Genomic DNA, 21,909 nt, shown 5'->3' on the forward strand with positions numbered 1-21,909 from the left:
GACATGCATATATGTCTCCCTTGAATCAAAGTCAAACTAAGTTCTCCATCCATATTCTTTTGATATTATGGTAAATACTGAAATTCCTATTGTCGCATAGTGTCAACAGACTCCTAAATCAATGTCAGGTCTCGTCAATACCCGGTGTAACCAGCCTGCACACAAACGAATGCCTGCCAGACGCCTCCTCATTCCATGAATCAGACTTTGCACCTCACGTTGAGGTATCCGAGCCCATTCCGCATGTAAAGCAGCAGCAAGTTCACGCAAGCTTTAGACAGGTTGGTCTCCCAAAGGAACGTAACGGCCTAAAATGTCCTACAGAAGTTCTATTGGATTAAGATCTGGACTTCTTTCTGGCCAATGAAATGTCTCGATGGCATTCTGACACAAGCATTGCAGAACAGCAAGTGATCTGTGAGGTCTAGCATTGTCATCCAAGAAGAGAGGTCTAGTCTAGTGAGTGTCAAAATGAAGGATAACTGCCGTCCCAAGATGTCATGCTGATATCGAGATCCGTTCAGATTACCCTGCAGTGATCAAGTCAAGTTTACAATTGAATGAAACACATCCTCATACCATTACCGATCCCTTACCAAATGGATGGGTCTCTAGAATGTTGTATACAGCCATGTCAGCCTCCAGTCACGTGTGCGTCCGTCTTCCATATTTAACAGAAACCGACTTTCATAAAAAATGGACTCTCCGCCATGATGTGATATCCCAGTTTAGACGGATGTCCTGCAAGGCCGACCTGAGCGTGGCCTATAACTTCATGCGTTGTTCGGTATTTCTGCACTAATCTTGACATTACAGTATGGTGACGTCTAAGTCGACGTCCAATTTCCCTACAAAACATTCCTGCATTTGTCATTCCAATTATTTGCCATCTTCCCGCTTCAGACAATCTACGACGTGCCATGATAATGCTTTGTAACGAGCATGCAGCCAGTGTTGAGCAATGTGTACGTGCAATGTTCACTACCAATGTATGTGTTTCTAGACATGTCATGGGGAGTGTGATTCACGCTCAGTGTGTGCAACGTCAAGCCCGATGACATTGATATTGGCAATGGTATGGTGCAGGCAAAGGGCCAAAATATTATGATATATGCATACAACTTACTCATTTTCTTAACTTCAAAATGTGTGATATTGATTTATGGGGGTGCTTAATTAATATATATATAGTATATATTGGACCACTATCATTAGTATAAGTGCTGATATATACTCTTAAAAAAAGACACGCACAGGAAGTATGTAGTTCATTGAACCTAACTACACAAAAAATCCGGTATATAAATTGGATATATGTTATTTGAAAATGTTGGTGGCCTGATCTTCGACAAACGGTGCGTCAAAACACAGCAATGTCTCAAACGGCATTGTTGTCATACTTGTTAAAAACTGTCATCGAGGAAAACAGTAAAGCAAAATGCACTTGCACGTTATGGCATTCGTAACTCGTGATAGTGGCTATAAAAAGGCAAGCATATGCCAATAATTTGTCAATTAATTGTCAACATTTTTCAAGTTCGTAAACGCCGAGACTCAGCGCTGCCGATCGGAACATCACCATAGGACGTATCCAAAGAGGGGAATGGCAGATGTTTTGTTGCACGCCACTTCAATGTCCACCACAGCATCATTTGCCGCATTTGGAACCGATACACACAGTTCAATTCCACTGCAGACCGTCCGAGACCCGGCCGACCAAGAGTTACCACCCCTGCACAGGATTGCTACATTCGACTGTTCCACCTACGCCATCGCAATGCCACACCGACAGAGATTGCAGGACGCATCCCTGGGTTGAGGAGGATATCGGACGAGACAGTCAGGAACCATCTTCGCGAGGCTGGAATCCGACCCAGAAGACCAGTTGCCGTCCCTGTTTTGCAACAGGTTCATTGACAGCGACACTTGCGTTGGTGCCATACCATTGCTTACAGCCTTGGAATTTGAGAAACTGGAGACGAGTGTGGTTTAGCCATGAATCACGATTTCATCTTCATCGGCGAAATAGAAGACAACGTGTTTATCGTCTTCGAAATAAGCGTTTAGCCCCAAATTGTGTACTTGAATTCGACAATTTCGGTAGCGGTAGTTAGATGGTATGGGGGCTATATCCTCCTTCACCACGAGATCTGAGCTGGTTGTGGTTCAGGGATATTTGACAGCAAATCGCTACATGAATTTAATTCTTCAACCTCACCTACTTCCAATAATCGATCGCCAGAGGAAGCTGTTTCAATAGGACAACGCTCCACCGCACACAGATCGTGTCACGGTAGACTACCTCCATAATGCCAACATCAACGACTTGCCCTGGCCGTTGAGATCTCCAGATCTCAACCCAATCGAACACCTCTGGGATGAATTCGATCCACGTGTACGTCAACGTCAAAACACGCCTCAGACACTCCAACAACTGGCCAACGCGTTACAAGCAGAATGGCGCAGAATTCCGCAGGACAGAATTCGTACACTCATCCAGTCAGTGCCGAGGAGATGCAGAGCCGTGATTGCTGCCCGGGGCGGTCATACGAGATGCGGAGTTCAGCGTTACCTTGTGTCCTTATGTGACATGGCAATAAACAGTTTTCATAGCCTTTGTACAACGACAACACGTGACTATCGAGCTTCAAAATTTCATATTTGTATCTATGATATTAAATTAAATATAACGACTTTATTAGGTACAATAAATTTACTGAAACGCTATCTGTGCGTTTCTTTTTTTGGGAAGAGTGTATATTCATACTGGAAACTATTGGGTGGAAGTAAATATGTCAGTCAACCTTTGATAAGAGTCAACACATATATAACGCAGTAGACTACTATACATGTATGTACCTCAACTTGAAGCTTTCAACTTTCTATTTGAATAGTTAAGTAATACTTTGCCGTGTGACATGGATTCTTGTCATTATATATCTCAAATACAGGCGTTTGAGTAATCATTAACTACTGTTTCAGCCTTGGGCGACGCTGGTGTCTGTTTTTATATGCTGTGGCGTCCGGATTCGCGTCTCTATCCATCATCGTCCTTGACATGACTGGTAATCTGCAGTCCATGCCAAATATGATGAAAGGGTTGGCAATATTTGGCAAACTCGGGGTGACCGCGACTCTCTCCATCATCGCCATTTCAGCTGTAGAGATGTTTCCCACTGTTATACGGTAAGACGCTTATAGGTGGCTTTGAAATATATCATGTGAACAATGTTACCCAAATATATCCTGTTAGTCTCATGTATACATCATTTGGGTTATTGTACTGGGCTACTGTACTATGTCACTTGGAGAAATATAAACGACTTTGATATGACGGGGTTATGTCATGTGGATTATATTCGTCTATAACAATATCATTGGTATATCATGTCAGTAATGATAATATCATTGGATATATAATTCTGGCTATATTAGTCTTGTGAATAATGTGTAGACTATATTCGTCTCATGGATGTATCGTGTAGACTATAATAGTATCATGAATATGTTATGTAGACTACATTCGTCTCATGGATGTCATGTAGACAATAACGGTATCATGAACATTTTATGTGGACCATATCCGTCTCATGGATATATAACGTGGACTATATGTGGACTACATTCATCTCATAGATATAGCATGTGTGTTATATTCCACTCATGGACATATCAGGTGACTTACATTCCACTCAACGATATATCATTTGTGCTATAATCCACTCATGGACATTTCATTTGTGTTATATTCCACTCATAGAAATATCATGTATGTTATATACCACTCACTGATATTTCATGTGTCTTATATTCCATTCATGGACATTTCATGTGTGTTACATTCCTTTCATACACTGGTGATATATTCCACTTATGGATATATCATGTGTGTTACCTTTCACTCATGGATATATCATTTGTGTTCTTTTCCACTGATTTATAGTCACGTGTGGTATATTCCACAAGTTGATATATTATGTGTTATATCTTCCCCTAATGGTTATATCATGAGTGTTATATTCCACTTATGAATATATCATGTGTGTTACATTCCACTTATGGAAACATCATGTCTGTTATCTTCCACTCATTAATACAGTATGTGTGTTGCATTCCACTGAGGGATGTTTCATCTATGTTATATTCCACTCATTTATAGTCACGTGTGGTATATTCCACTCGTGGATATAGCTGTTGTGTTACAATCGACTCATGGATATTTCATTTGTGTTATACTCCACTGATTGATAGTCACGTTTGGTATATTCCACTCGTAGATATATCATGTGTGTTATCTTCCACTTATCATGTGTGCTATAGTCCACTCATGGATATTTCATGTGCGCTATATTCCACTCATGGACATTTCATGTGTGTTACATTCCACTCATGGATATAGCATGTGTGTTACATTCCATTAATAGAAGTTTCGTGTGTGTTATATACCACTCATGGGCATTTCATGTGTGTTACATTCCATTCATTGATATTTCATTTATGTTTTATACCACTCATGGACATTTCATGTGTGTTATATAATCCACTAATGGTAATATCATGTGTGTTATATTCCACTCATGGACATTTCATGTGTGTTTCATTCCACTCATGGTTATATCATGTGTGTTACATTTCACTCAAGGATATAGCATGTGTGTTACGATGGACTCATGGATATATCATGTGTCTTATATTCCACTTATTTATAGTCACGTTTGGTATATTCCACTCGTGGATATATCATGTGTGTTATCTTTCACTTATCATGTGTGCTATAGTCCACTCATGGAAATATCATTTGGGTTATATATTCCACTTATGGATAGATCATGTGTGTTATATTCCACTCATTTATGTTTGATGTGTGCTATATTCCATTAATGGATATAGCATGTGTGTTATATTCCATTTATGGATAAAGTACGTGTGTTACATTCCACTCATTGATGAATCATTTGTGTAATATTCCACTCATTTATAGTCACGTGTGGTATATTCCACTCGTGGATATTCCATGTGTGTTATCTTTCACTTATCATGTGTGCCATATTCCACTTATGGATATATCATGTGTGTTATATTCCACTGATGGATAGTTCGTGATTGTTACATTCCACTCATGGATATAGCATGTGTGTTTCATTCCACTTTTGGTCATTTTATAATGACAATTCAACACGAAAGTTGCAATAATGATTTAATACCTGAAACACGTTCAATATAACACATATCTAACAAGTTTGGCGTAAGGGGATTCTCACTGTAAACATGTGACTAGAAAGCTATTGGTACATGTACATGACTGAGCATCATTCATGCCCAGCTAGGGATCGATTCGCCTTTCACAACTGACAACCTTCCCAAGCATTGGGTATAAACACAGGAGAATCGACTACATGTACCTGACTTTATGTGTACCTGACTGAGCATCGGTCAGGCCCAAGCTGTTGGGATCAATTGTCGAGAGTGATACATAGAATACTAAGGTTTCGACAATTAACTACACATCTATCATTCTACACTACAGATAGAAACGCATTAGATGCTAAATACCATGGAAATGATGGAGGTCAAGCCTGACCTGTGTTTTGACAACATGCATCCAATGCATCCCATCCGTATCCTGTTACTATAAATAGCATCATGCATGAGACATGTATGTATTACGGACGTTTGTTTATTGTAGATTCTTATAATAATATTAATACATAACCGGGTGGTTAGTGTTACACTTATCTGGTAATAAACTGCAGAAGATGTCTCCTGGCTTTTAATGTTGTCTTATGTTACCTAATAATGAAACCATAGAAAATAATTAATGACGTGCCAATGCCAAAAGCTGATGGAATTAATACATAACAATTTATTGTATGTTACATTAAACTTGGAAAATATGAGAAAATAACGACATAGCAGTTTTAAGTTGTCATTATAAACTCACTCAATATACATTGAGCACCAATTTATAATGACAATTCAACACGAAAGTTGCAACAATGATTTAATGACTGAACCAGGTTCAATATAACACATATCTAACAAGTTTGGCGTAAGGGTATTCTCACTGTAAACATGTGACTAGAAAGCTATTGGTACATGTACATGACTGAGCATCATTCATGCCCAGCTAGGGATCGATTCGCCTTTCACAACTGACAACCTTCCCAAGCATTGGGTATAAACACAGGAGAATCGACTACATGTACCTGACTTATGTGTACCTGACTGAGCATCGGTCAGGCCCAATCTGTTGGGATCAATTGTCGAGAGTGATACAAAGAATACTAAGGTTTCGACAATTAACAACACATCTATCATTCTACACTACAGATAGAAACGCATTAGATGCTAAATACCATGGACATGATGGAGGTCAAGCCTGACCTGTGTTTTGACAACATGCATCCAATGCATCCCATCCTAATGACTGCAGGGGTAAATATACCCCCCCAAAAAAGTAAAGAATTGACTGAGAATCCCCAAAGGCATTACATATACATCTAGGACAAGCAGTTACCCCTATGTTGTGCCATCGCACGTTGAGCCTGTGCTATGGATGATTTGGGCACCCCAATATATCGAACATAACAGTCTGATGACCACCGGCCTAGAGTCTTGATCAGGTGGTCTGGAATATTAGCCGTGGAAGCTGAGGTAGCCGCACCAGTACGAAATGAGTGACCGTTGTATTTCTCTTGGTCATATCCTGTCCTAGACAATGTGTGTTTTAATTTTTGAATAAAGAAAGACCTGGTAAGGGGTATATTCTGCTCATTAACAAATAAAGGATCATGCTGAGCAGCTCCCATGGCCCTCCTATGATGAATAAATTCCTGTAGACAACGTACCGGACAATAAGATGTTGGAACTGCATGGATGGACAATGTTATACCCCTGCGAAAAGGATCTGTCTTAGACGATTTAAGTGTCAAATCAAACGATGTACAATCTGGTCTAAACACGACAGAGCTGAGAGACAAATGAAATTTTGCATCAAAATGGTCACATGTAAATTCTCCACAACGTAGAAAGCCAAAAAAGGCGACTGAACACACAGTCTTAATCAATAAGTCTGTGAACGGTGAAAATAGTCCTTTCTCTAGGGTGATCCAAATCTTCTGTAAAATGTCAACAGTAATTGGTAGTCGCACACTTGGGTTAACACCTTGTTCTTTCTTAATAGCTTTCATGATTGTTTCTACTCGTAGCAGATTCCTAGAACACCATGGATTCGGCACATTATGCCTCAGATAAGTGAATCTCACTCCACACAGATAACTCTTGATGGTCGTATAACGTAAATGTAGTCGATGATGGCAGTGGGCTACAAACAATAACAATGAATCTTCCGACAATGGAGGTAACACACGGGGCTGCCACACAAACCCGCACATAGCCATGAAGGTTAAAAAGGCTTGAACCCCTGCTCTGTATACCGCCCTCGTGGCTTTTGACACAGCTTGCGACCACAAATCATCTAAGTCTGGACTGGCGGTAAGGTGAGCTGACACAGATGTAGACATGTTTCTGGTGCAGGTTCGGCAGTGGGAGCTAGTTGACGGAACTTGGTCATCTGGAAGCGAGATAATGCATCACCAATATGGTTAACTCTTCCAGGTATATGTCGGGCACTGAATACAAAATTATATTTGGCAGCTGTCAATACGAATTTGCTTATCAGACACATGATGAATGGAGATTTAGAACGACATTTGCAAAGTATGTCAACAGTAGCCATATTGTCACAATGAAATCTGATACTCTTGTTAGTCCATAGCTTCCCCCAGATTGCAGCCGCCATAACGATAGGGTAAAGTTCGAGTAAGGCAATGGACATGTCCTCTGTGGTAGCTTGCAGTAAGTCAACCGGCCATGGAGCAGCAAACCATTTACCCTGGAAGTAAGCTCCAAAACCAACTGATGCAGCAGCATCTGTGTACAGGTCAAATTGGGGGGCTGCGATTAGGTCTTCCAAGAAAAACGACCGGCAATTCCAATCGCGTAAGAATGTTCTCCACATATCAAAATCTAGACGACATTGTTTGTTCAAAGTGACCCGATGTCGTAGGTGTTTCACATAGAGGGCCAGTTGTAGGAGGTAACTGATGAATGCCCTACCCGCTGGAATGATCCGCATAGCAAAATTTAGATGGCCAATAATGCTGAGCAGTAGCTGCTTTGTGACTTTCTTGGCACCTTGAATAGTTGCCATGATGGATACGATTCTTGCAACTTTCTCAGTAGGTAGACGCGCTTCCATTCTATCAGTGTCCAAAATAATCCCCAAATATTCCAAACATGTGACCGGTCCGACCGTTTTATGGGGGGACAGGGGGATATTCAGTTCCGAGAATAGGCATTCTAGTTTGTTCATGGTGCTGATGCCTTGTACTAAATCCTTATCCACAGTCAAAAAATAGCCACTTGAATAATGGTGGCTACTGCTTCAGGATTGTTTCGAGCTGATAACAGATTCTTGCAGACAGTAGTGTGAGTAGGTGGACATGTAATGCCCGTGTCAAAACCAAATTTAAAATCATGCAGCAACGACTGAACGAAGGCACGGTCTGGGTGATCAGACAGCCGTTGAGACAGTTCATCCACGTCAACAGGAGATGGGGTTGCCTGTAGTCACTGTCGGTGCTTTTTGGCCGAGGAAGAATTCTGGACAGGTGTCGACTTGCCTGCTGGAAATTGAGTCTCTCCTGTGTTATGCCAACATTCGAAAGCAGGGTGTGGCTTTCGACATAGAGAACACAAATGTCTAAATCTACAATTCCCGTGAACACATTTCTCAGCATTAAAGTTGTTGCACAATGGGATACCTTTGTGTATGAGCACTTCCCTTCCCCGGCGATCCATGCCTCTGCGTTCTGTGTTGAGTTCTCTGTCCCAAGTTGGGGGAGTATGGTTAAAAGTCTCTCCTGGTTGGTGATGTATGGACTTGGCATCAACCATAGAACAGAACTGCGTCGAATGACCAATGTCATCACACAACTGGCAAGCAGTGATTCTGCGTCCTGTAAACACTGCTCTATAGATGGCATCATCAATCTCTCCCCATGGTAATTTACAGTTATGTTGCTCAAGATAAGCTGCCGCTTTAGCCGAGAAACGTTTGTGATATTGATAAAAGAGTTGATTCTGATATTGGTTGTGCATATCAACTATAAGGCGCTGATACTCGTCAAGTTCGGCTCGTCTCTGTGGCCAGCGTAAACACATGATGGCTTTATACTTTCCAAAGGCTGTGATGAACATGTCAAATGTCAAGGGCAACTGCAATCTGGAGTCAGGAGGACTTTTGAGTTGCATATTCACATTATCTACCTGAATGGTTCTAGCATTGGACGTTATTTCATCAGGAATGAGTAGTAAAGCAAGGTTCACATCCTTACCTTCCTGAATGCTCTTCCGGAGAGAGGGAGAAACAAGAGCTACGTCTGGTAAGTGCTGAGCTTGAGGCTCACTGGCGGGGCCGGATTGTCATGTGGTTGACCCGGTCCAGCAAAAGTGGTCTGCAAATGTGAAGTGTGTGGCACCGTAGCAGGCTGATTCCTGGCATCCATTTGAGTGCTCAGCGTGGCCACAGTCCGCTGTAACTTGTTCACGGTGTCCACAAGCTGGGCGATTGTTGTGTCAGTGTGTGCCTCGTTAACAATCGAATGAGGGGGCACCGAATCCTCATGAACTGCCGCTGTGCTGGCTCTGGCTGACGACCCGTCCGACGATGCTGACCTTTGTCTGTCCATCCTTTTGTTACGGTCTGGGAGGTTTTCTGTGTAAAAGGTTTGGTATTGAGCACGTGTCAACCCCCCGGGAGGCTTAATATCCAATATTTCCTCGATGTATGCACAGATACGTCCCGTAGTCCAATTCCGTGGAAACATCTCATACGGGCGACTGTCTACTGCACTGAGAGGGATCGTTGTACTATATCGTCGCCGAGGGACCCCGACATCGGGCGCGGCCATGTTTGTTGAAAGCGAACCGTCTGGAACATCGCCAATACTTGCTGCTTCACTGCGCACGGTATCCTGCCTGGATATCCTGCCTGGATATCCTGCTTGACGTTCGCTTCTTGCGAGTTTTAGGAGCCATACTGCTGGACGCCTGAGAGAACCGGCACACTTGATTTTAACTATTCGCTCGTACGTACGGAATCAAAAATTGCTTGTCATTGTTATGACACCTGCACAAGATGGCTGACCTGAGTCGTAATTGCGCATGCTCGTACTTGGCATGCTGGGAAATTGCCGTATCCTGTTATTATAAATAGCATCACGCATGAGACATGTATGTATTACGGACGTTTGTTTAATGTAGATTCTTATAATAATATTAATACATAACCGGGTTGTTAGTGTTACACTTATCTGGAAATAAACTGCAGAAGATGTCTTCTGGCTTTTAATGTTGTCTTATGTTACCTGATAATGAAACCATAGAATATAATTAATGACGTGCCAATGCCAAAAGCTGATGGAATTAATACGTAACAATTTATTGTATGTTACATTAAACTTGGAAAATATGAGAAAATAACGACATAGCAGTTTTAAGTTGTCATTATAAACTCACTCAATATACGTTGAGCACCAAAGTATGCGTGTTACAATCCACTCATGGATGTATCATTTGTGTTATATTCCACTCATTTATAGTCACGTGTGTTATATTCCACTCGTGGATATATCATGTGTGTTACGTTCTACTCATTGATATATCATATGTGTTATATTCCGCTCATTCTTATTCACGTGTGTTATATTGCACTCACGGGTTAATCCTGTTTTCTGTAATACATTTATGTCTAAAGCATCTGTGATATATTCCACTCATGGGTAAATCCTGTCCGTCATAACCCATGGATGTGCCATGTGCGTTATATTCCATTCATTGTTGTGACATCTGTATTATTATCCTCTTATGGAATTTTCATTTGTGTTATATTCCACTCGTGGAAATATCATGTGTGTTATATAATCCACTAATGACATTTCATGTGTGTTAACTTCCACTCATGGATATTTCATGTGCATTATATTCAACTCATGGACATTGTATGTGTGTTATATTCCACTCATGGTTATAGCATGTGTGTTATATTCCACTCATGTAAATATCGTGTGTTATATAATCCACTCATGGATATAGCATGTGTGTTATATTCCACTCATGGATATTTCATGTGCGTTATATTCCACTCATGGACATTTCATGTGTGTTACATTCCATTCATGGATATATCATTTGTGTTATATACCACTCATAGACATTTCATGTGTGTTATATAATCCACTAATGGATATATCATTTGTGTTATATTCCACTCATGGATATTTCATGTGCAGTATTTTCCACTCATGGACATTTCATGTGCGCTATATTCCACTCTTGGACATTTTATGTGTGTGACATTCCACTCATGAATATAGCATGTGTGTAACATTCAACTTATGGATATAGCATGTGTGTTACAAGCGACTCATGGATATATATTTGTGTTATATTCCACTGATTTATAGTCACGTTTGGTATATTCCACTCGTGGATATTTCATGCGTGTTGCCTTCCACTTATCATGTGTGCTACTGTCCACTCATGGAAATGTCATGTGGGTTATATATTCCACTTATGGATATATCATGTGTGTTATATTCCACTGATGGATATTTCATGTGTTACAATCCACTCATGGAGATATCATTTGTTCTATATTCCACTCATTGATATATCATGTTTGATATATTCGACTCATTGATATACCATGTGTGTTTTATTTCATTCATGGCTATAACATGTGTGTTACACTAGTATTCCACTCGTGGATGTATCATGTGTACCATATTCCACTCTCACTTATAAACCCAATTACCCCGCCCTTTCGTTTGAAGAGTGGTGAGTGAGTATGGTTGTACGCCGCTTTTAGCAATATTCCGGCAATATCACGGCTGGGGACACCAGAAATGGGCTTCACACATTGTACCCATGTCGGGAATCGAACCCGGGTCTTCGGCGTGACGAGCGAATGCTTTAACCACAGGGCTACCCGACCGCCCCCGTTTGAAGAGTAAAAATCATTAGATGATTATAGTTTTGATTGAAGTATCAATGTGAATAGAGATATTATTCAGTTCTCAATGAACAAGTTTCGTGCTTTTTTTAAAACAGATTCAAACCACCGTCATTAGCAGATGGAATACGTGATATTCCTTGAGTTATGTTCATACGACGATATTACAGGAATATTTAAATTTAAATTAGATACTTTTGACATTTTGTAAACATGTTACATTAGACAAGCAACTAAACGTAATCAAACATTTGTCTAGGTATGTTCATGTGTTAGAATAAGTTATGAATTAACGCTCTGGTTTCAGCGGACCCGCCACACCAAATATTTTTTTTGCGCTGTGGAAACCAAGAAGAATGAAACTCCGAGCCTGTAAGGCTTTCATGGGAGAAATCAATACCACTTTTCTGAAATGGAGAGTAATAACATAAGAAAAGGAACAATTTTCAAATGTCAATCTGGAAAAAAATATAAATCGATTTTCAAGAAGGGTCTGAAAGCGTTTTGTTTACGCTTGACCCCTCAGATAGTTTCACTATCAACCTGGTGGTGACAGCCCTGTTAACGCTGATTAAAATTCCAGTAGATGGAATACAGCCCCTCTGTCCATTATGCTGCGGTGGGTTGTGAAACCGCTCTTATTGTCGACCAACTTCTGGTTCCATGCTTACATGTTTAGAATTACTCGTGGTTGGAATTATCAGCATATTGTTATGATATACTATGACAAAAGGATCATACTGTATTTAATTGTATTTTCTCACACAAAAAGGTCGATTTTTGTTGTTGTTTGTTTTCATAAATCAATAATTTTCCGACAAGGTTCGAAAAAAAATGTTCTCAGGTTGTACTCCCCAAACTAATAAATATCAAATAGATGAATGTATAGTCATGTTTACAGATTAAAGAATGCTATGTTTTGAGGCACTATATATGATTTTATTTACGATCGATGCATTGTGTTGCCATATATACATTACAGATGTATGGGCACAGCGACTGCTTTGCTATCTGCAGCGGCCGGTGCAATTATGTCGAAACAATTCAAGTTTTTGGTGAGTTTCTTTACTTTCAAGCAGCAATACGTACATATATCTAAAGATATCACTGTTAAGGGCTTCCATTGTTGTAGAATAGTTTATAATATATTCTTTGACCCGAATGTCAATTTTTCTTTCAACAACAAAGAATATTAGACTTTAGTGACACTATGTAGCATACAAACTTGCATTGCTTCCCTGTAGTGAATGTAGAGTTAGAAAACAGTTGTCCCTTTGCAACCGAACATGTAAATTAACCTGGGTCTGAAACATCTTTCTGCTCAATTGAAAATACGAAATATGTCATGAAGATGAAGTAATATGTCTTTATTTCATTAGCGGGTTTTCCAGGAGGTGCAGGTAAGCCGTAGCTTTGTTGCCATCCACAGCAGTGTTCATATATCATTGTGAACAGTGAACACTCACCGCACTCACTGTTTAGTAGAGTTTCCCTCCATATTAAGGTCTCTTTTGTTTCTGTCTTAGATGTAGCTATAGCTTTACACATGCGTAGTGTGCTTGCCACGACCTTTGTCGTTTCGGTGTTCAGATGAATAGCTCTCTAATAATAGCTGTACATGTGATATAAAGTAATAATTCCTTTTTGTGAGCATTGAAAGTAGACTCAGACAATGTCATGCTAGTCTATGTATTCTATGAAGAAATCTCCATCATAGTAGTCATTAAAACACGATATACATTTTCATGAAAACGTAGGAAATATGTGTAGTCTCCAAAGGTTACTCTTATGCACCTGTGATAATTTGCACTTTGTGCACGCTTAAATCAAACACTGGATTTATGATTAGTAAGTAACCCGCAGTTTTGCAGTGTTCTCCTGATCACATACACTGTAGTATATATGTGTCAGTGTTTCTTAACGCTGGCATCTCTCGTACAAGTTTTACTGTCAAATAGTCTTGTTCAAACAATCACCTTGTACTTGTGTATGGAGTGACTTATCTGTGCAGCCTATCACATTATTGGTCCTTATCTGCCTCTGCGGACTATATAAATACATCTTATACATTATGTACCGTTAAACTCAGTATGCTCTCCAAAAACATACATTTTATCAAGCATTGTCAGTATTTCTGATATTTGACAAACACGTCAAAGAGGAATGACATCAAGATTGAGCGATTGAGAGAATATGTGGATGATGATGAGGAGCACGACGTTTCGGGGTATATGCCTACTCCTTAGTCAGGTGAATTCATATGAATCATGACGCATATTATACTCCGAAACTTTGTGTTCCTCATAATAAAGATTGTGAAGTTAACTACCATAAATTGTCTCTCTCATGCGTATCACTTCTAAATGTCATTCATGACCTGATTATCATGATTATTCAATTATTCTTTGTACGCTTTATGCTTTAGGATGAAAACCACTACACAGTGCCTTTCCTGGTGTATGGCGGTATGATGGTCACAGTCGGCTTCGCTGCCCTCTTCCTGCCAGAGACACTAGGGCGTCCACTTCCAAATATCCTGCCCTGTCGTCATCGAAAGATTCCATTACAAGAAGGAACAAGGCTTGTGAATACGTGGGATAACTTGTAGCTATTTGCAATGGGAGACATTTGTGGGAAACTGACGAGTAAAGGATTACTATTTTTAAATGTTGATGTCATGTTGGATTACATTACATTGCGGTGAGTGTGTCAGTATGGCGATAATGAAACATTTCTTTCAATGATATTGCATCGAAATTAGCATATTAGTATTCTTAACTGTTGATGAGATTGATGTCAACAACAACCACTAAAACAAACCTATCTTGTATTCGATGATGTTGGATGAAGTCTTGAGGGATAACATGAACAGATAAGTACGTATTCAACACATAGTTTGGCTGTTCCGACTGTTTTTGAAGGGTTATGAATATGAAACTTGAAGACTAAATAAACTACTGATTGGGGATGTGAGAAAATATAGATCATGTAATGTTTGTAAAGATGTGGAAAGGTACGATTAGTGTACGCATGAAAAAGAACACAAAAGAGTAGGCTTTGTCCAGTACGATGACCAGAGGGAGTAAAGTTATTACAAGTCGGCTGGCAATTGAGTATTACAAATTGGGTGGCAAGTAAGAAACAGGACTAATGGCAATACCGTCTGTAATACTTCCACTGCCAATGCCCAGAACTGATTCTACCATCCCCGGGGGACATCACGGTAAAACAGCTTCAAATGATATCGATACATTTCAGAAATACGATTCTAATACAGCTGTAGACATATCTATACGTATATACATCACCGACATACCAGTTAACCGACAAATACGTAAGTAGCATATCTCAGTTTATGTTAACATGATATCGCTATCTTGTCTTCAGGTCTGGGGCGGAATAAGCCAAGTTGATCCAAGCTGCCACGTTATCACCTAAGCTCCGTACAACGACGGTTGTACACTTCACATGTAGGCATTACTGTCAACAATGTCAGGAAACACTAGATAAACTACCAACTGGGTATTTGGTTACACTATTGCTATGGACGAATAAACAGTTATATTTCTTTCTAAAACATATCTTGATTCCTTTCATAATGGATATACGTCTATGTGTTCATGACATTGGTTCTGAATATGATTACAAGGTATAGGTATGTGTATATGAAGCGTGAATTACAGTCTTGTCGGTGTTTGAGCTTCCATATTTAGTAGTTTGGTAACATTCGTTCTTCAATTCTTATACGTTCACAATTTGGTTTCCAACATGCACCGAGTAACATAGATGTATAATGAAGCGATCATCTGAGGTACTGACATCCACTATACAAATACACTTACACGCCCTTAAAAGCATGTTAACACTGATAAATGTTTCAGTAGACGAAGCAGTATTACGAATTACAAGTGGAAAACGTGTTATAAGAACACATCCACACCTGGAGTATAAAGTGCATCTTGTCGATTCTGGCACGAGTGATACTTAGCATTCAGTCGGAGAGGAATGCCCTGGCCCATATACGTATGTGATATATTTCGCCTGTACCCCTTATGTCTATGATGTTTTAGCTTTCTTAAAAATACTTTAATCAATGAAATTTCATCGAGTTGTCCAAATTCCATGACTTATCCCCTCAGCTGAAGTTACATTCATGATTGATAGGTTATAATCGGGAACATCAATTCCATTTTCTATGCTAATCCATTTCTGAAATAATGTTGTTTGTCTTTTGATCATAATAACTTTGAAAGGAAGCTTCTATGGAATATGGGGGTTCTGAAAACCCTTTGAAATGTTTATCCCTCTGTGAAGGATGTCGAAATTCAATTACGACCACAATTCAACGGAACGTCGAGTAATGGGCATCCCTTAATGGATATCAGCTGATCCGTCATGTACATGACATATACTCAATACCTAGACATTGACAAGGGAATAGTAGCATTGGTTTGGCCAGGAGCAAATGGCTCAAGGGCTCACCGACATTTCGAGATGTTTTTTGTCGTATTTGGTAAACATGTAATTCAGTGATATAACGATAGTCTGATATTGTAAGCATTATTGCGTGGTTACATTAGTTAGACAATGCCATATGGACTATTTCAGTATGCGGTAAGGTTAAAGCTGGAATTCGTCCTGTTGTTTGTAGTTACATTGTACTTGACAGTAAGATGAATGTTGTACAGGTTAAATGAATAAACGGATTTCCCCCACAGTGTAGGACTGTCAGTCAGGGATGCATTACCACTATTCAATAAGCGAAGCAGTGATCTGTTATACCTTTTACCAGATAGAAAAAGACTTGAGCATCATAATGCTATGTTGATCAGAATCAATAATGTGTCGGAGTAATATGATTCACGAACAGAACCAGTTGTCTTCTGCAATGCTGCGATAAGACTTTATGTACTTTATTCAAATATGTTCTTATGGAAACTGTTGCAATTAATACTTAAAAGAAAAAAAACTTCGTCGCAAGAATGGAAGTTCCTAACGTCACAGAATTCCCCCTTGTGTAATTGTACAATGTGTAACAAATTGATCTTCTATGATATAAAGGTCGCACCGGCGACTTCGCATGATGTAAACGTGTCTCGTTGTTAAAGTCGCCGGTGTTTTACACCGTTTGTTTTAATAAGGTGTTGACTATATCAATTGCTCATCTTCAGCCTGACTCTTCTTGTAGTACATTTAAATGTCATGAGTGTCCTTATGGAATATATCAATTATCATGTTATCATTCCAGAAGATACTGGCCTTACTTGTGTTTGTTTAGGCGCATTGGCAACGTATTTTTTTGTCGTTGCAGCAATAACTAAAAGACAAAATACTGACTGAGTACAGACAACACATATGTGCAGGCTTGACAGTTCTTGTGCACATGTTCACGTCACTAGATTTTAGTGTCTTCTGCTAGTTAGAAAGGTGTATGATATGGTGCATGTTATATTTGTATACAGCAGATGTCCTCCGCTCACAAACTCCAATAGCATAACCTGTCATCTAAGGTAACTGGAGACTAAAGATATATCCTCCATGGTAACTGACAACGTCAACTATAACAGCTTAACGTCATCTGTCGTACAAAGTAACTGGCCACTATATCAGGTTTATATAATCTCTAAGGTAACTGACAACTGTAACAGCTGCTCATCACACCTGTCCTCCAAGGTAACTGACAGATATAGCAGCTTAATTTATCCAACACAGTCCAACACAAAAAGTATAGTTCTGCGCTATTCTCTGGACGAGAACGAAATACGTTTGTCGTGATGAATAAGAGCAGTGCAATTGAACAAAACATCCTAATATTTATCACGGCACAAATCGTAATCCTGTGATGTACGGTATATCTTCAGTTTATGAACAGCATTTCTCGCAATATATACGACAATCGGTGATTTCAACAGTTTGTTTTCCGTTGTGTTCGTCTTGCCTTCATCTGAAATCTGGATGACAACGATCGTGTAAAAAACCCTGGTAATGGTCAAAACTATTGAAGTGATGAAAGCAGTTTTTTGTCGTTTCCGTCACATGTTTTCATTGCCTAGTAGCATTGTGTTTTGGCAAAGTCACACTTGTCCGAAAGCTCCTCATACCGAAGACACTCGATCTGTGAAACTTGGCGGGTCCCATGCAGTGACCCAGATTCCCTGTTGATTGGCATGCCAAGTGTCATTTGCATAAGGCCATCCATATTTTTTGTATGTGTTTCTCCCCTCAAGCCTCAACTTGAGCGGGTGGACGAAATAAGATATATTACTTATAAAAAAAAACTGTCTTTCAACAATTGTGTAAGTTATTTTATGACAATTTTAAAAAAAATAAACACTTGGTACTAGAATCTAGTCTATGAATTAATGTATGTTTTAGATCGAGTCGCTTCGCTTCGGAAACGAATTTCTAATAAACAACTGAAGAAAGATCAAGTTGACCTGGTTCTTTTATGACGGTGCAATGGTAGATCTAGTAGTATTTCTTTTGTGAGATCGGTGCACGACTTTCCACAGCGGCAGGATAAATTGAGACACGAAAACGTTGTAGTATTTCATGTCGGAATGGAGATAATACACGGACAGCCTCACAAACTTCGAAACAATGTTCAGATAAATATTTGTTAACATTAATTCTGTCTTGTGCGTAAACATGGATTTCAACATTATTTTCATCAAGCGTATCCAGGTTGCAGGCTACACAGATCATTCTCTCTTGTAAACTACTTCGGCATGAACACATGTTTGGTCTCGAAGCACAAAGCAACAATGTTTCTCTCAGATGCATTTTTCCTCCTTATATGACGAGCACCTGTTAATGTCAATGCCTCGACAATCATACTGGTCAGTTGATTTCAACAATGTAATACACACAGCCTCATTCACGGCGTCATCACAAGATTCCTTCCAAATACCCACTAATGTGATCAGGGTTACGACCTTGGGATGAAATAATAAATTAATTTGCATTTTCAGAAATATTTCGTGAATACTATTATTAAAAGACATCATCTACGTGATCCTTTTTGATTGCACTGAGGATTTCTTTTACTATTTTGATTGCTGCTTACAACTGTCAAGAACTTCGCAAGTTCGCTTGTCGGCAATATGAGCAAAAAACCATTTACTTGTGACGCTTAATTTGACGGATAGTTGTCCGAGATGATCAGGGAGCCTTTGGTTATTTCGATTATGACATTGGTGACTTTTATGACATTTTTCATTGTGGAATCAGATGAAGCCGAATATGTCTGTCCAAACTTCTTTTGTCAAACATGCGTGACACAACACAGGCAATCGATGTTAGGGAATGGTGCGGCCATCATGTTGCAGAAATTCGTCGATTCGAAAACAGTGCTATCAATACTTCTGGACTGAGCTAAATAAACGAAGTGTTTGGAGAGATCTTAGATACTCGGACTTGAAGAAACGGATATTCAACGTTGCAGCAGATGAAGACTTGGTGTGGACAAAACGGGAAAGGGATCCCAGATTGTATTTTAAAAAGTGCGCGCAAAGTTTATTCAAATCCACCGAACTTAAAATACATGGGACAAGTGTGGATCTAATGATCAAACTCAGTTTTGTGTGTGAATATTCTGTGAAAGAAAAGGAAATAAAAAAATAGGGTTTTCTTGGAATATCTATGTTGGAGTTTATCGTAAGTACAATATTATCTAGATAGGCCTAATGTAGGTCAAACATCTAGTTTATTTCGTTACTTATTTATCAGCTGCTTATGTGAATTGTTATGTTGATACATGTGACATATTCATATTTTGTAGTCAAGCTAAGACATATTGGGGCAACTTCTGGTCCTTCAAATTAGGCCTCTTCGTAAACACTATATGAAAACTGTGTAATAATTTAAGGCATACATCTACATGTAACTGTTGAATGCAAATGACCAAAACTAAAGAAATATCTGTAATTTTCGGATTGAACTGAAAGAATCTTGTCGCTAATACTTATGTAACTGACGTCAATTTCGTATTTATACATCGTTACTGTTCCATCAACCGAAACTGATGTTCTGCTGCTGTTCTGCCGCAAATATTGACACCACATTACACTATGAACACAAATGCATCGAATGTGCCACATGTACAACTGACCATGTGCTTTGCTATTTATAGCGCAACCCAAAATAAATTCCGCCCACTGTGATTGATGCAGACGCCAAACACGATCGATTCGATTTATTATGATGAAACTACAGAAATATATTGACTTATATCTAGATATGCAGCCATTTGTGGTATCCAAGATTTGTCATTCAAGTTCATATGAAGTTTGACGGACAATGGTGATCTTTTTTGCGTACGGTTTTCAAAAAGCTTCTCCCGACACTCGGTTTTGTTTACATTGTCAGTCACTGTTCGAAATTGAAACACCGCCACCTTGCGGGCTATTTATAGTCAGGGTGGGGCTTTAACGTCATCTGTCCTCCAAGGTTACTGGCAACTATTACAGCTTAACGTCATCTATCCTCCAAGGTAACTTACAACTATATCAGGTTTATATCACCTGTCTCCAAGGTAACTGACAACTATAGCAGCTGAACGTCATCTGTCCTCCAAGGCAACTGACAACTATAACAGCTTACTATCACCTGTCTCCAAGGTAACTGACAACTGTAACAGTTTGCTTCACACCTGTCCTCCTAGGTAACTGACAGCTATAACAGCTTAACGTCGTGTGGCCTCCACGGTAACTGACAACTATAACAGCTTACTTCACACCTGTCCTCCTAGGTAACCGACAGCTATAACAGCTTAACGTCGTGTGGCCTCCACGGTAACTGACAACTATAACAGCTTACTTCACACCTGTCCTCCTAGGTAACTGACAGCTATAACAGCTTAACGTCGTGTGGCCTCCACGGTAACTGACAACTATAACAGCTTACTTCACACCTGTCCTCCTAGGTAACTGACAGCTATAACAGCTTAACGTCGTGTTGCCTCCAAGGTAACTGACAACTGTAACAGCTTACTTCACACCTGTCCCCCAAGGTAACCGACAGCTATAACAGCTTGACGTCATTTGTCCTCCAAAGTAACTGACAACTATATGAGGTTTATATCACCTGTCTCCAAGGTAACTGACAGCTATATCAGGTTTATATCACTTGTCTTCAAGGTAGCTCACAACTGTAACAGCTTCACTTCACACCTGTCCTCCAAGGCAACTGGATAACAGCTTAACATTACCTGTCTCCACGGTAACTGACAACTGTAACATCTTCACTTTACACCTGCCCTCAAAAGCAAATGATAGCTATAACAGCTTAACATCACCTGTCTCCACGGTAACTGACAACTGTAACAGTTTACTTCACACCTGTCCTCCTAGGTAACTGACAGCTATAACAGCTTAACGTCGTGTGGCCTCCAAGGTAACTGACAACTATAACAGCTTACTTCACACCTGTCCTCCTAGGTAACTGACAGCTATAACAGCTTAACGTCGTGTGGCCTCCAAGGTAACTGACAACTATAACAGCTTACTTCACACCTGTCCTCCTAGGTAACTGACAGCTATAACAGCTTAACGTAGTGTTGCCTCCAAGGTAACTGACAACTGTAACAGCTTACTTCACATCTGTCCTCCAAGGTAACCGACAGCTATAACAGCTTAACGTCATTTGTCCTCCAAAGCTTCACTTTACACCTGTCCTCCAATGCAGTTGATATCTATAACAGTTTAACATTGCCTGTCCTCCAAGGTAACCGACAACTATAACAGCTGCACATCACACCTGTCCTCCAAGGTAACCGACAACTATAACAGCTGCACATCACACCTGTCCTCCAAGGTAACTGACAACTTCAACTT

The 21,909-nt window shown here is 39.8% G+C and overlaps 2 protein-coding genes across 9 annotated transcripts in view; one reads left to right on the top strand and one right to left on the bottom strand.

Moving 5' to 3' along the window:
• LOC124139927 (solute carrier family 22 member 4-like) overlaps positions 1-15,653 on the top strand; it is a 103,520-nt gene extending 87,867 nt beyond the window's left edge. For 6 of the 8 annotated variants that reach the window (XR_007222964.1, XR_007222965.1, XR_007222966.1 and 3 more), the window contains 5 exons: positions 2,983-3,186; positions 13,059-13,131; positions 13,456-13,476; positions 14,502-14,776; positions 15,464-15,653. Coding sequence is in view for 1 of the 8 variants with exons in the window: in XM_048402670.1 (XP_048258627.1) it covers positions 2,983-3,186; positions 13,059-13,131; positions 13,456-13,476; positions 14,502-14,684 (481 nt within the window). In the remaining 7 variants the exon portion in view is untranslated. Of the gene's footprint in view, positions 1-2,982; positions 3,187-13,058; positions 13,132-13,455; positions 13,477-14,501 lie in introns of all 8 variants that reach the window. The other 2 variants (XR_007222969.1, XM_048402670.1) reach the window with 2 other exon arrangements.
• LOC125384165 lies at positions 5,222-9,466 on the bottom strand. The gene is made up of 2 exons (XM_048402671.1): positions 9,399-9,466; positions 5,222-7,573 (listed from the first exon to the last, which is right to left on the bottom strand). Exon 2 carries the CDS (start codon positions 7,521-7,523, stop codon positions 6,501-6,503), a length of 1,023 nt encoding a protein of 340 aa, XP_048258628.1. The 5' UTR covers positions 7,524-7,573; positions 9,399-9,466; the 3' UTR covers positions 5,222-6,500.
• Positions 15,654-21,909: the final 6,256 nt, after the last annotated feature.

Source organism: Haliotis rufescens, unplaced genomic scaffold (assembly GCF_023055435.1).
Source record: "Haliotis rufescens isolate VD_foot unplaced genomic scaffold, xgHalRufe1.0.p SCAF_28, whole genome shotgun sequence".
NCBI classification, from domain to species: domain Eukaryota; kingdom Metazoa; phylum Mollusca; class Gastropoda; order Lepetellida; family Haliotidae; genus Haliotis; species Haliotis rufescens.

Excerpts from the sequence above, each read along its gene's own strand:
- LOC125384165 (XM_048402671.1), bottom strand. The coding sequence starts at position 7,523 with ATGTCTACATCTGTGTCAGCTCACCTTACCGCCAGTCCAGACTTAGAT.